At 49.7% G+C, this 14,994-nt stretch overlaps 1 protein-coding gene across 3 annotated transcripts in view; it reads right to left on the minus strand.

Annotated features, from left to right (window-relative positions):
• Positions 1-732: 732 nt before the first annotated feature.
• Positions 733-14,994, minus strand: part of polr3b (polymerase (RNA) III (DNA directed) polypeptide B) — a 37,312-nt gene continuing 23,050 nt past the window's right edge. Inside the window, exons 10-28 of one of the 3 annotated variants that reach the window (XM_027029861.3) lie at positions 13,877-13,999; positions 12,177-12,293; positions 11,874-12,008; positions 10,457-10,618; positions 10,090-10,290; positions 9,755-9,917; positions 8,861-9,014; positions 8,136-8,210; positions 7,856-7,954; positions 7,653-7,780; positions 6,423-6,632; positions 6,152-6,310; positions 5,906-6,023; positions 5,528-5,670; positions 3,263-3,366; positions 2,440-2,606; positions 1,870-1,983; positions 1,592-1,765; positions 733-1,232 (exon numbers count right to left, since the gene is read on the minus strand). In XM_027029861.3, coding sequence (XP_026885662.1) covers positions 1,103-1,232; positions 1,592-1,765; positions 1,870-1,983; positions 2,440-2,606; positions 3,263-3,366; positions 5,528-5,670; positions 5,906-6,023; positions 6,152-6,310; positions 6,423-6,632; positions 7,653-7,780; positions 7,856-7,954; positions 8,136-8,210; positions 8,861-9,014; positions 9,755-9,917; positions 10,090-10,290; positions 10,457-10,618; positions 11,874-12,008; positions 12,177-12,293; positions 13,877-13,999 — 2,676 coding nt within the window. In that variant the 3' untranslated portion in view covers positions 733-1,102. Of the gene's footprint in view, positions 1,233-1,591; positions 1,766-1,869; positions 1,984-2,439; positions 2,607-2,782; positions 2,911-3,262; positions 3,367-5,527; positions 5,671-5,905; positions 6,024-6,151; positions 6,311-6,422; positions 6,633-7,652; positions 7,955-8,135; positions 8,211-8,860; positions 9,015-9,754; positions 9,918-10,089; positions 10,291-10,456; positions 10,619-11,873; positions 12,009-12,176; positions 12,294-13,876; positions 14,000-14,994 lie in introns of those variants that run through there. The other 2 variants (XM_081715877.1, XM_081715878.1) reach the window with 2 other exon arrangements.

Consider the following 14,994-nt stretch of genomic DNA (forward strand, 5'->3'; position numbering starts at 1 on the left):
AGGTCTAAGAAACCTCCCGCAGTTATAAAATGAAAAGACAGCGTTAACATCAGCCCAGAGGGGAGTTCATCATCATCATCATCATCATCATCATCCATTTGCTTTCTCACTCAGAGGGCACTTGTGCACTTTCTGCAGCTCGGCCTCCAACACGGAGGAACAAACACCTGACCTTCAGCGTGCGAACTTGCCGACTAACAACGCGTCAAACATTCCAAGGAGCTCAATGAGGAAGATGTGCGGTCACTATGGCCTCCAGACAAGCTCATTATGTCCAGTTTTAAAGGTGGAATGAGGCAGAAGACCCTGGGGGGGGGGGGGGTTAGGGGTTCCTCAGAAGACATCCTTTTTCTCTCGTGTCTCATTAGGCTCTCATTAGCCAGGACAGGTGCAACCATCAAAAAGGGATGATCCAACATTGTCCTCCTCCCTCACCCATGGCACTCTCCAGCCTTTAGCAGTGGGTAACTATCCAGCCATTCTACTGCATTCCACCAATCAAAGCACTCCAGTGCCGTGCAGTAGGCAGGGCAAAGCTTTGAGTGGCGGACGCTTTATTAGGTTGCTCCATTCTGCTGTGACTGTTGTCACGTTAACATTTAATCACAAAGCGTCTCCCATTCCTGCTGTATGGGCAGTGAGGAGAGTGTTTCCTTGACCTTTAACCCCGTGTCCCTAATAAAACCATGACCCAGGACTCAACGCAAGAAACAAAACAGGTGTTTTATCATGTTAAAGAAAGAGACATTTATTGCTTTACATATCCATACAGAAATAAAAATAAACATTTCTGACAGCAAACCAGCATGAACTTGGGGAAGAAATAACGTGTGTGGTTTACACAACCCAACCCTTTTCCACACACTAACAAAACTTAATTGGCAGAATTAAGTGTCAACCCTGTTATTTTAACTCCATATGTAAACAAGCAAGATCCTTGTAAGGTCATTACTCTCTGTACACATACGACCTCGGAGCACAGTAACGTCACGCCACGGACGCTGGATGAGGACAGGGGCGTCTCCATGTCGTGGGTGCGTTCACAGCGCGCAGTCATCCATACCACTTCACGCGGGATCAGCACAGGGAGCGCCCTGCTCCATCACTCGTTGTAACGAGCCAGTTTGAGACGAGGCACAATGTTCATGGACTGCAGCTCCTGGAAGAGCAGCTTACAGGCGTAGGGTATACGCAGAGATGACACATGGCACGAAGACTTACAGTAGTGGCACCTGTAGCACACACACACACACACACACACAAATAACTGCGATGTCCAGTACTACCACATATACAGAAAAGCCTCCACACACTCCAATGTTCTTTCTGGGATGGGACAGAGGTAGTGAGCCGCAGACCTTAAACATGTCCGTCCTGTATTTTGTAATCAGCGGTAGATAACTGAACAGTTAATGTAACTGATTGGCCGCTCTGTCACACTGGTCTCCCAGGCAACGAGAGGATGCAAAATCTCAGCGCGCATTTGAAAACTCAGTAACGTACATTAACGACAGGTGATTACAAAATCCAGGACCGGATTATGGACTTGCGGTCCAGAGTTGAACTTGTGTGTCTTAAAGCAACGACTGACCATCCGGAGTATCCCAGCAGGCCACACTGTCCACACACGTCCACTTCAAAGGCATCGCTGGAGATCATGAGGCGTTCCAGTAGGAGCATGCTGGCGCCGTAGCCAATCAGACAGTCCCTCTCCATTTCGCCCAGACGCAGGCCTCCGTCACGTGAGCGCCCCTCGGTAGGCTGTCTGTGGACCCGGAGACGAGAATTCTGTTACGGCAGCGTTCACGCACACCCGGGCTGGCACGCAGGGCATGCCAACTATCACGTGTGATGTTAAGACTTCTCTACCTGGTGAGCACGGCCCTCGGCCCACGCGCCCTCGCATGCATCTTATCCAACACCATGTGTTTCAGTTTCTGGTAGTACACGGGGCCAAAGTAGATGTAGGCCTCCAGGGGTTCCCTGTACACACACACACACACACACACACACAGCAGTGCAAACAGGAAGGTGGAAAAAGGGAGGAACATGGCTTCAGTATTACGGGTGTAACACCACCACACACTGGATTCTCGTATTCTGAGGTTTTGATTGTCATCTTGCATTTTCTTATTTGAAGATGGTGACTTCTATGGAGCTGTAAGCATTTTAACACTACAGAGATTTGTTTGGCCCAGAAAAAAATATTTTAGTTCATGACAAAAGCAATGTAGCAATGTAGCACCAACTTGTTAATCTGTCAGTATTGAATGTGACAAACACACATTTCATGTTTGATGACAAAAGGGTGAACTTGAACTTTTACCTCTAAACTCAAGAGAAAAGTAATTGTTTGTCGTTTTACAGAAATGCTTATGGGCTTATGGGTAATGGAATGGCCAAGCTGGAAGATGGAGGTTTGTTTGTTTGTTTTTTTACCCTGTGATGCCGGAGGTGACGTAGTCCTTGCCCTGGTAGTTGTAGCCGTAGCGGATGAGATCCTCACACACGTCTTTGACTTTACTGCCTCCAAAGGCGGTGCCATAGTGGAAACGCCCATCCAGCACGCCAGCCTTCCCGGCCAGTAGCTCGATCAGCTTCCCAACCTCTCACACACACACACACACACACACACACACAGACACACACACACCTTAACTCCACCCTCCCACAGGCACATTGTCTCCAGAGCCTCCGCTATGGAGGAACAGGCCGTGGTGACATCACAGACGTGCGGTCACACCCCACCGCACCACACACACGGGAGCAGACGACCTCTGACCTGAGGATGCTCAAAGGGCAAAGCCTCTTCTCCTAGCGACCCAACCCAACACTCCAACACGCGCTACGAACTCGGTTTAGCAGAGCATGAAGTCCCACGTGATCGTAAACAGGATTCATCTCAAATACCTTTGCAGGAGATGCCAAGAAAAACGTCTGATCTTACAGTTACGAGTCAAACTGTATCTGCTGATATGTGATTATTCTGATATACATAACGATGAAACATATCAAAACACCTGAATCTCCTTCACCGTAATCCGTTTTCCAATCAGAACTCCCAAGATTCGTTTTGATATTAACTATCAAACATAGTGAATTAAAATGTGTTAAAACGTTAATTAAAATTTTCCTTTTTTGACATCTTTTTTAACTTTTTAATTTTGCTAAAGTGGAGAGACCAAACTGGACGTGTTTGGTCCCTGTACCGAGCACGAGTCATCACTAGGCACACACACCTCTACAGCTTCAACACACTTACCGTCATTCTGGAGGGGTAACCGTGGGGGTTCATGATGATGTCGGGGCAGATGCCGGAGTCACAGAATGGCATGTCCTCTTGGGGTACAATCAGACCACACACACCTGTGCCAGGAGACAGACACGCATACACAGTTAAGGCAGGAGGGTCCAGCTGGGGTTTCTTTTGGTTGCAATACCAAAACTGGTCACTGTGCAGCAGCAAAACTTTAAAAGCGTTTTAAAGGCTTTTCCAAAGGTAAATTTTGATGTTAAGGGTTTTTCCCCATACTCCTTGTTCCTCAGTAGCCAACATCTCTAAGCCTGGGGGTCACGCCAAACTCTACAGACAAAAGTATTTGTTATGAACAGCCCCGCGAGCGTGTGTGAGATCAGAGCAGAGGCACCGAGCTCGCCGGAGCAGTGGCTAACCTCACTCTCCCCTCGGCCAGGGCAAACACATCTCTGTGCCGTTTGCAAGTCATAAACACGGAGAGCGGCAGGAAGTGAGGAGAGGTGATAATCCAGACAGAAGAGAGGGATTAAATTGGTGTAACTTCTCGCCCCGCACACAACACAAAGAGAGGATCAGGACGAGAGGACTGTATCTCTCTCTCTCTCTCTCTCTCTCACACACACACACCGGTGTTCATCATTTTATGCCGGTTTTAGTGGTTTTAACTGGGTTTAAAAAGGCTCATCTTAGAAATCAAGGTTGTTTTATGGCAAATGACAACTAGTCCAATGCTTTGGTCAGTCTGAGCTGAGAATGGACTTGCTGGCATTCCACGCACAGTGAAGAGATTCAGCTTCATGTACCAAGACCACAGACTGGACAAGTGGACAAGAAGATTTAAAGTTAGAAAAGGAAACCAAAAACGCTACAGACACACACAGACAGAGAGCGAGAGAGGCATGGAGAGACAGACAGAGGGAGACACAGACTCCCATCAGACATCCTCGGTGTTGTTTATTTTGTGTGTGAGTGAATGATAAAAGAGGCATGAAATTAGTGGAGAAAAGCAGAACAGCAGCGAGAGAGCCCGGTCCTCCATCACAGCCTAGCAGACCGACAGTGGCAGCTCCCACGATAGGCAACCGTGTGTGTGTGTGTGTGTGTGTGTGAGAGCATGTGTGTGTGTGTGTGTGTGTGCGTGCGTGCGTGCGCGCATGTGTGTGTGTGCGCGTGCGCGCATGTGTGTGTGTGTGTGTGCGTGTGCGCCCGCCCGCTTGGGTCATCAGTAAATAATTAACTTATTCTGCTGTGTTGACCAGAGTTTATGAGACTACACAGGTCTTTTAAGGGGTGGGGGGTTGTTAAGAATCAGACTAACTCTCCAGTCATGTGGACCCTCACTGTGCGAGGCCCCTCTGTGCACTGGGCACCATCAAAGCTACCAAGTTTAATATACATTTTACTTTTCCCTATAATTGTTTTTTTTTCCTTAAACCAAAAGTCTCTGGTTTTTAAATTGCAGTCTTCGAATATTTCCAACAACAAAACCAAAAAAAAAAAAAAGAAAGAAAAAAGAAAAAAAAAAAGAAATGTTGCGCAATTTCCTTCTTCTTTCTTGGAAGGATTGGTTAATTGGAATTTCGGGATGAATCTGCTACGTCTACTACAGATTTCCAAGCGTTGGCTGACTCTCAGTCATGCTCCCGGCTAAGTGGCGAGATCTTTACTTTTAGAGCCGGTTGAGTCCAGCATTTGGAAGCATTAACACTCAAGCAGATCTTTAAAGCACCTCCCACACTCTCGCACACGCTCAGTCCACGACACAGCCTACAAACCATCCGCTGCGAGTTCCGTTGCCTCACATCAGCAATGTCAGTCTCCCGGCTTTCCACTAACGTATTCCGCAGACTGTGGCTAAAATTCCTGGTAAACAGTTAAAAAACAAAAAAACACCACACAACACAGCTGGGCGCTGCATCCAAGCATCTTTTACCATGAGCGTTCCTGGTCCAGTCCGGCACAGATGGCCAGTCACCATGCTCCAGCCTCTTATTCCCAGCACACAGAGCGACTACTCACTCGCTCACAAAACTCCGCTCAGGGGAACCACTTGGTCCGCCACGAACAATGCCATGCGGCCTACCGGCACCGAGCCTCTCCTTTAAACACCAACAGAGCAGAAAACAGCATGTGAGGGCTGTATGGCGTTAACCCCTCCCTGAACCCTGCTCCCCGTCACTGGCTGTGATAAGTGGCCCAGGACAAACCCGGGTAATGAAACCAGTGAATTATGCCTGGCGCCGGCTGACTGGACCAGCGCTCTGGGACTACCTTTTTGGCCATGACGGCTGCTGAATTTGTCTCCGATCTCAGGTCTGCGTGTCTGCCTGAGTAGAATCTTCACCAGGAACGCGTCCTCGGCGTTGGACGAGATCATCACCTTCTCGATATACGAGTCGATCGAGCCCTTGTACCTGGGTGAACAAGGGGGAGTGTTGTAATCCCGTCACCTGAAACACATCGCAGTGCTGCTACACTGAAGCTGTGGGGATCAATTAAGAACATTTAAAAACACAGGTCGATGAAAACATGCAGAAAGAAAACCATTTCCTTTAGTCCGGCACATCACGCAGGTGTAAACCAGTATGTGAATGGGGCCCAACCTCACGTGATGGGACCACCGACAGAGAAAGAGAAGGCCAGACTCACGTGATGGGCACGTCTCTGTACAGAGGCTGGCCTGGCTGGGTACTGCCCTCCAGTGGTGTCTGAGTGACTGTGGGCATGGACTTATTCACCAGCACCTGTTTATTCTCCACACGCTCGCCTGAAACACACACACACACACACACACACACTTTATTTGTCACTTTACTCCATCCGTGAATTTGTCTTCTACTAATGCAGCACGTGTATTGTACATCACCCCAGGGGCGCGGCATGCGTGGTGCTCACCGGGGGAGCAAATCCCGTCCGCGTCCAGGATGCTGTGTCTCCAGATGGGCTTGCGTGTTTCCGCGTCCAACATGGGACCCATCACCTTGTCAAAGGTCTGGTTGGTGTAGCGCCTCAGTGTGCACTTGGCATTCTTGTACACAAGACATCTTCCAAAGCCTGGGGGCAGAGGAAGAGAACAACAGGACAGACAGGGAGTGACCATTACTGTTGGAGGTACTCCCACAGTTCACCTGCTGGGCCAGAGAGGGCGCTGTTAATGTAGCCATACCTCTGTCCAGAGAGGCCTTGTTCAACACCAGGGCGTCCTCTATATCGTAACCACTGTAGCTCATCACGGCCACAGTGGCGTTCTGACCAGCCGGCAGCTTCTCAAAGTCGATCAGCTCGATGGTCTTGGTCTTCACCATGGGCCGCTGGGGGTACGCCAGCAGGTACATCAGCGTATCAATGCGGTTCCTCTGGTTATAGCCAATAGTACCTGGCGACGGGGGAAGACATGGGTATGAATTCTCATTTTGCAAGTCCCGAGAGAAAGTGAAAGTACAAATTTCAAATTTGTTTTGACCTCATTTTTTCTCATCCGAGACGGAAAAAGCTGCATTAGAGATCAGACAGTGTAAATAAAACACTTCAGTTCTCCAAAGCTGGTTTTTCAGTCTAGTCTAGGTTGTATGCTCAGTCCAGCAAGTAGACAGACAGCTTTGTTGCCCTGGTAACCAGTCCCGCAACCAGTCCCGTAAGAGCAGGTTTCGGAAGCATAGTGGACGTCCCTGGAGACCTGAACATTTGTCAGTTGCTATTACGTCACAATCAGGGTCCAGCACACAGTGTGTGATAATGGGGTCAGGGCCACACAGAGAGATTTGCAAAATGTATGGGCCGGGCCGCACAAAACCCAAACCCGGAGAGAGCAGGGTGAGGTCCGGGCCAAGTGGCGGCGCTCGGAGGGGTTTTGTAAAGGAGGAGAAAGGGGCGGAGTTAAGAAGCACTGGTTACCACGGAAGCAGTGTGTGTTCTCCCTCTCAGCTGCAGCTGAGCACACCAACCCGTTACACACACTGAGCGCAAGACAATGAATGTCTAATGGCACTCAGTGAGAGACTGTGTGTAGGGGCTCTTTTGCTGCCCGAGACACACACACAAACACACACACACGCGCGCGCGTACACAAGCAGGCAATGTTTGATGTACACACAAAGTATACAGGCAGATACCCACACTTATTTAGTTTGCATAAGGGCAGGGATGTGAATATGTTTCGGGGGGGGAGAGAGAGAGAGAGAGAGAGAGAGAGAGAGAGAGAGAGAGAGAGAGTGAGAGTGAGAGTGAGAGAGAGTGAGAGAGAGTGAGAGTGTGTGTGTGTGTGAGAGTGTGTGTGTGAGTGAGAGTGTGTGTGAGTGAGAGTGTGTGTGTGAGTGAGAGTGTGGGTAAATGCTGGATCTCTCTAGACTGGACTGTGTGATGTCTGAGCTGTGCGGTGCTGATCTGGGCCTCTCACCCATGGCCTGTTTGCCCATAGCACACTGGTAGGTGTTCCTAGGCGACTGGTTATGGTGGGGGTACGGAATTAAACCAGCACAAACTCCCAGCAACGTAAACGGCTCAATTTCCAGATGTGTAGTGTCCCTGAAACAAAACACAGAGTTAAGAACATAACAGTACACAACTATTACATGGCAGGTAGACCTTGCGGAAGCTGACTTGGTGATCATGTGTTCATAGAGCGCGATACTGCAGTCGTTCTCCTCATTCACATCCAGATACTCCACGAGACCTTCGTGCAGGAAGTCCTCGAAGCTCCTGCAACCCACGCAAAGACGAACACTTACACGAGGAGCAAAGAACTGGAGCTGTCAAAGCAATCTGGCTCTAGAAGGCGAAGAGAAGACCCTCCCACTCCAAAACAAACACCCAGAAGCTTGAAATGGATTTGTTCTGCGCTGCGGTTCCAAGGAACAGGAGTGCGCGAGAGCTGAAGTACCTGTAGCCCTGAGAGAGCTCCTCCACGTGCTTAGTCTTCACGGCTGCCTGCCCGGCCTTCACGATGATGTATGGCCTGGAGGGACACACACACACACACAGACACACACACACACACACCAGTGAATGGGGCTTTCCCTCTCAGCTTCAGAGAAACCCACTCTACATAGAAATTTTGCAGCGAAGCCAGACACATGCAGCTCTATTATAGAACATCAAAACACCTGGAAGCAGCTTTCAGAAACAGTAGAGGGCAGAATCCCATTTAAATTACAATCCATTCAGACCAGTCTCGAGATCCATATCAAGTCCAAGCCCTGCAACACTGGTTCCAGAGATGAACTAGACATCAGACAAATGTAATGGGGTCGAAGGTCAAATCGGATCAGCGAAACTGTAGCACTGTAGTATTTACCCTATTTACACCGACATTTACCCTCAAACTAACAGACGTGCACAAACGTCACAGACATGGTCACATCCTGGGAGAACAGCTTCTCTGATGCACCTCTGGTGACACTGGGCTAAAAGTGTACATCTGCTGGTACCTTCACTTGTGAAGAGTTTAAAACGGGTACAAAAGGGGTCAAAACCGCACCAGTGTCCTGTATTTGGTACAGCGACAGAGCGCTCGCACCAGGGATCACGTGCGCCATAACGTAATGAACCTTAACGCAGCCTTAGGCGGTTACAGTGAGGGGGCAGGGCAGGGGCGGGGCCAAGTACCTGCAGAGACGCCCTCCGTCTGAGGATATGTAAACACAGCGGTCTGTTACGTTGGTGGAGATGGACACGAACTCATTAATGAAGCCTGCCCTCCTCATCAGCCTGAACGTGTGCACCAGCTTACGATGGTCTCGAATCACTCCCAAGATGTTACCTGTAGATCACACACACACACAGTGTTAGTTAGCATCGCATTGTATTAGAGAAGCACAAGGTCTGATCTCCACTCGATAAACCACATGCACCACTTGTATGACGTGCCAGATTTGCATTTTAGTGAATAATATTCATGAAAATATTTATAAAACTCATGTAAATTATTCACAAGTCAAATTCCCAGAGTCTGGGGAGTGGTGTTAAACGAGAAAGGTTTAGCATCAATTCCTATTTAAGATTCAAGTGTTCAGTTAATCCCAGATACATTAATGCAAAATTACACTTCCAAAATAACCACACACCGAGTTGCCACAAAGCCATATGCACGTGTGTGTGTGTGTGTGTGTGTGTGTGTGTGTGTGCGCGCGCTCTTCTCGGGGGCATGTTCTGCCTGTATATGCGACTCCTCCATATATTCTGACACCTGTGCTTTTGTTTTGGTACATTAATTAGCCTGCATAATCAAAGTTATCAGTCCTCCCGAAACCAGGGGCGTAAACATTTATTAATTAGCGAGGCGAGTCCTCTCTGACATGACATTAAACACAGCACGGAGCTACAGTGGGGCCAACATCAGTCCTTTTCTATCCTGTCAGAAGGCAAACAAACAAATAACTTGTCACCGATGAGCTGATTTTCCGTGTCGCCACATCTCATGTTACGAGAGCAAAACACCAACAAACCACAGAGACATTCGCGTGGTTCACACAGATATGTACTGGAGGGAAAGCCAGTCACCATTCAGGAAGACAATGAAGACGCTGGGGTAGGAGAGTTCCTCCCCACACAGCAGGTTGACATCCTCCACACCCAGGTTGAAGGCCAGTTTAATAATGGGGGCATCCTCCATATCCGTGGTGATGTGGGTCATGAGCGCAAGGTTCTTCACCAGACCGCACGCCTGCAGAAGAACGAGGACTTTACAGAGGACAGGAAATCCACCGGTCTTTGACTGCACAGACACGCACTGAGAGGAAACTCTGAAGGCAGGCACCATCCCATCAACACCAAGGTCAGGGGGTCACGAGAAACACACTGAAGGGCTGAGTGGAGGCAGAGTGGGCGAATCTTACCTCGCCCTCGGGCGTGTCGGACGGGCACAGCATGCCCCACTGGGAGGGCTGCAGCGAGCGCGGCCCGCTCACCTTCCTGGTCTTCTCAAACTGGGAGGAGATGCGTGTCATCATGCCCAGAGCTGAGATGTAGGAGAGACGAGAGAGGACCTGGGTCACGCCCTGCCGGTCCATCTTAAACCTCTTCAGGGACCAGTTCCCCTGAGAGAGAGAGCGCGAGATAGAGAGAGAGTGCGAGAGAGTGATGGAGAGAGCGAGCACGCACGAGAGTGAGAGAAGGAGCGCGAGAGATGGAGCGGGAGCGAGAGAGCACTCACACTAAGTCGCTAAACACACAGACTCTGCTGGCGTGTGAGCGGACACTCACGGTGGAGATGGCGTTGACCATGCCGTTGGTGATCTGATCCTGCCTCATGTGTTTCACCACGTCAAACTGGGCTGCTCTCTGCTTGGGGATGATCTGGTCAGCAATCTTCTTCAGCTCGGAGTTGAACTTCTTGAAGAGATCTTCGAACAGCAGGGACAGGAGCTGAGAAGACAATCAGCAAACACGGGACCTGCTGAGCTCACAGCTGGCAGAACAGGTAGCACCACGCAATGACGTCTCGTCAAGCTGGAACCTGCGTGTGTGTGTGTGTCTCATCAGCAGGCCAGCCGCAGCGTGCGAGCCGCTAACTTCATCTTGCTTTGTCTCTCCGATTCCCCAGTGTCTCTTCCAACAACAAGCAACTTTATTAACTCCGTCTGGCGGTGACAGCATCTCGGCACCGGGGGGCGGAGGGACGCGATAACCAGGTGTGGCTGTGCGCCGATAAGCCTGACCTGGCCCTTGTCCCAGGGGCCTCCGCCTCTCCGGGATCAGAACGCACAACACACACACACAGCCACCTCAGCGCACAGCAAAACAAGCGCCGAAATTAATAAAGAAATTAAGCTTGTGCACCACGGCAGGGCCAATTAGTTGAATGTCAGGGAACCGTAATTGAGGAGCCAAGACATTGCCATTGGTAGGTGTGTGTGTGTGTAAGCCTTATTGAAAGACTAGGTGTTGCTCAGTAGTCTCTCCCACACACACACACACACACACACACACACACACACGGTCGGCTGGGGGAAGTTAAAGGCCTTAAGTCTGCGGTAATTACATTATCAGAGTGGGGCGGCTGGATTAGCTCAATCGCTCCAGTCAAGGCAGTCGGTCTTTTGTCACGGCGACGCTAAATAATAACAGCAGACAGAAAGGGCCGCGCCGGCCACGCTGGGATTTGTGTGCTGCTCTCAGCTCTGCGTATCTCGCCCTCACAAAGGCTGCGTAGTTGGTAACGGGGGGTGGGGCGGAGGACCGCGCACCAAGCAGCCAAAACAGCGCAGACAAACAAAGCAGCAGCAAATAATGAAGTATTAATAAAAGACAGAAAGAGACAAAAGACGTAGGTGAGACTGGAGGGTAGCCAGGAGAGGGAGAGAGTGATGGAGGGAAAATAGGAAAGAGAAAGAAAAAGAGGGAGGTAGATAAAGAGAGAGAGCCCATGAGAGAGAGAGCCTCAATGAGAGAGCGAGGACGAGAGTGAGTTTTGCATGGCAGGAACGCCGGAGACGTAGAACGACCCGGTGCCGTCCCGGGCCGCGGGGTCCAACACATCCTGCCCCTGTGCAGGGGACGACGTAAAGGCGGCGCCCCGACCAGCGCTTTGGTGAAGCACGCCACACTAAGAGACCGCCAGTCGCCCCTAATTAGAGGAGGTGTGAATGACCTTTGCCCCTAGGGGTCCCTCAGCCCCTACCTGGCCGGCCAGCTCCAGACGTTTGTTCCCGTAGTAGTCGCGGTCATCCACCTTGTTGCTGCCCTGCGCCAGAGTCACTCTGCGCACCATCACCGCAAGGTAGATACACTTGGCCCGGAAGTTAAACTCCTTTACCTAGGACACACGGAAAAAAAAAAGACTCGCACTTAATCGGTCGGAAGATCGCTCACACGGACACACACAAGCGCAGAAAGGAAGCGGATGTAACAGAACATCCATCTTTTTATTTTCACGCAGTCCAGCCCAGCTGAGGGGGTGGAGGTGTAAGGGGCGGAGCCTCACAGGTACGTGCGTGAGGATGGTGGAAGCTAGAAGCTCTCTGGCTTCCTCCATCTTGGTCTTCTTCGGTCCGCCCCACATACGCTGGCGACGCACTTTGTTACCAATGTACTTCAGCGCCTGAAACACACACGCACACACACACACACACACACACACACACACACACACACACGACACATGCGCATGTCAGGTGCAGCGCTGTTCCGACAGTCGTGGTGCGCACAGATTTGGATCGGAGAAGACTGGGGCAATACAGCTGTCAGACCGAAACGTTTAATCCGTGAGTGAACAGGATTGTGTAAGGTCCACTGACTCACTAAAGGTGTGTGAGATTGGACCCCTCATTTCTTATCCACCTCTCTCTCCAACACACACACCTGAGCTTAACTCTACTTATTCTACTAGAGAGGTTAAAGGTCGGCAGGACTAAGATTTCCTTCCAGACCACCCACTCAGACCCTCGCTGCCACAAGACCTGTAACGCTCAACAGGAAATACGTTTCAATTAATACTCTCTGAAATAAACGTTACACTGGCTCGCAAACAGAGATTTTACGCCGCTCCTCTGACGTAAATGTATAATGTTCAATAATAACAATTTTTAATTAAATGTTTGGTTCTTAATGTCCCTCATCCTACAAAGCCATAAAATCCTCATACATCCCCAAACGGGAAATTGCTCCACCACATATGAGAACATTAATGACCTTCTAGACCCTCAAATAAAATGACCTGATTACTCCATTTTATTGCCTGTGAGGCATGTACATACGCAAAGAAACGCATACATAAATAATATTCCAAAAGGGTACGTTTCTCTGCTGTCTTGCACGCGTTTCTGTTTCAGCACCTCAAAACTGCAGACGCTGCCTCTAGTGGTCATTAACAGAAGTGCCCCATTGCGCTCTCCTCCCGTTAGCAGCCTTTTCAGACTCTGTTCCAATACGCCTTATCTGACTGATGTCTGCTTAGGTCAAACCGAGCACACGCAGTAAGGCTCATTAGAGTCCTGACGGGATTCGCACAAAGCCACAGACGCAGCCGCGCTCCACGGAGCATGCCCAGACGCAGGTTGCTAGGATGCGGCCATGCTTCTTAACCGACCCATTGTAGCACCTCCTCTGCAAAATGAGACATCTGGGTTTTGGCACACGGGGCCCGAGCGTCCGGTAACGTGCGTCACGGACACGCATTGGTCCAGGGGTGTTGTTAAAAGGCCAGGAGGACAGAAAAAGGCAGGAAAAGTGGACCCAAGGTTTCCGTGTTTCTAAACAAAAGCACAGAAAACGAAACCTGAACGGACTAATAAGTGAGTTTGGCTCTGCTGAACGCGGGTCCTTTACACGAGAACGTAGAGGATTCACCAAAACAGCTAACACAAACTAACGTGAAAATTCAGGATGTACTTAGAATACCAGTACAAGCCAGGACACACAGGGGCCCGCGACCCGCACTTACACCAACAGGATACACAGGGGCCCGCGACCCATAGCAAGAACACGTGTGGCAGTGGGTTTATCCGCACGTGGCCGCTTGAGTCGACAGCGGCCTATGTTTTCACTCAGGTCCTCTTCTACTTACACAAATAAGACAACATGATGAAACTCGGGAGGAGAGCTCAAACACAGCTGTTACAGCCACATGAAAACAGACCATGCAGGGTAACCATAGTAACATGGAGGGTAACGAGGCGCTGGTACCTGGGTCTGGGTAAAAATCTGAGCCTTCTGGCACTCCTCCAGGCTGGGGGCGAAGGCGGCCATCACGTGCTCCTCGGTACCGATCATCTGGACAATCTCCTGGTCGCTCTCCACACCCATGGCCTACACACACACACACACACACACACACACACACACACACACACACACACACACACACACACACACACACACACACGGCAGAGCTGAGCAAAACTGAAACTGTCAAACATCTACCAAACTAGAAACGTGGACAGAGATGAGTGGTCTGGGATCGTGTGTGTTTTAATCGAACACACTGCGCACACGTCTGGATTTGACATGAGGGTGTTGGGAGCAGAGACACAGACCTCTCTGACATTTACTTATGCTAATGGCGAACTGTGGGAACGGAGCGGGCCAGCCCGCTGCGCTCCGGGTCGGTTCAGTTTGCCCATGTCGCAGGGCAGCGAGAAAAAGCCTGCCGGAATTTTAACGTGATGAGCACGTGCAAAACAAACAGCGGTCAACAGCCGGTTTCCCCAGCGCCCCGCAAAGGGCCCAGGAGGGTCTTGGGGACTTTGTAATGACACAGGTAGTCAGCTGATAAAAGGAAGGTCCAAATCAGGAACGACACGAGAGCTGAAAATGTTGAGTGGCCAATTCATCAATGGCACTCCAGTCTGGGAGAGCTACCACCCCGGAGAGCTGAACGCTGTCTCTGCTGCTCATATTTGGATGCTACTAAAGAGCTTATTTAACTGGATCAGACTGTTAGATGGGATCAGGTAGGTTAGATTAGGGCTAGAACTGACCTCTGCAAGGTGGGACCAGAGTTGGCCACTTCTACATGCTACTGTCAAACCAGAAACAATACTGAAACACAAACGTGTTTTGTAATCACAAAACTCAAGAAACAAAACCGCTAATATATTTGACAATGTTAAAAGAGAACATAAAGATAGATAGATAGATAGATAGATAGATAGATAGATAGATAGATAGATAGATAGATAGATAGATAGATAGATAGATAGATAGATAGATAGATAGATAGATAGATAGATAGATAGATAGATAGATAGATAGATAGATAGATAGATAGATAGATAGATAGATAGATAGATGTCCTCCCACCC

Source organism: Electrophorus electricus, chromosome 6, assembly GCF_041902795.1.
Source record: "Electrophorus electricus isolate QZ-2024a chromosome 6, ASM4190279v1, whole genome shotgun sequence".
Classification (NCBI taxonomy): domain Eukaryota; kingdom Metazoa; phylum Chordata; class Actinopteri; order Gymnotiformes; family Gymnotidae; genus Electrophorus; species Electrophorus electricus.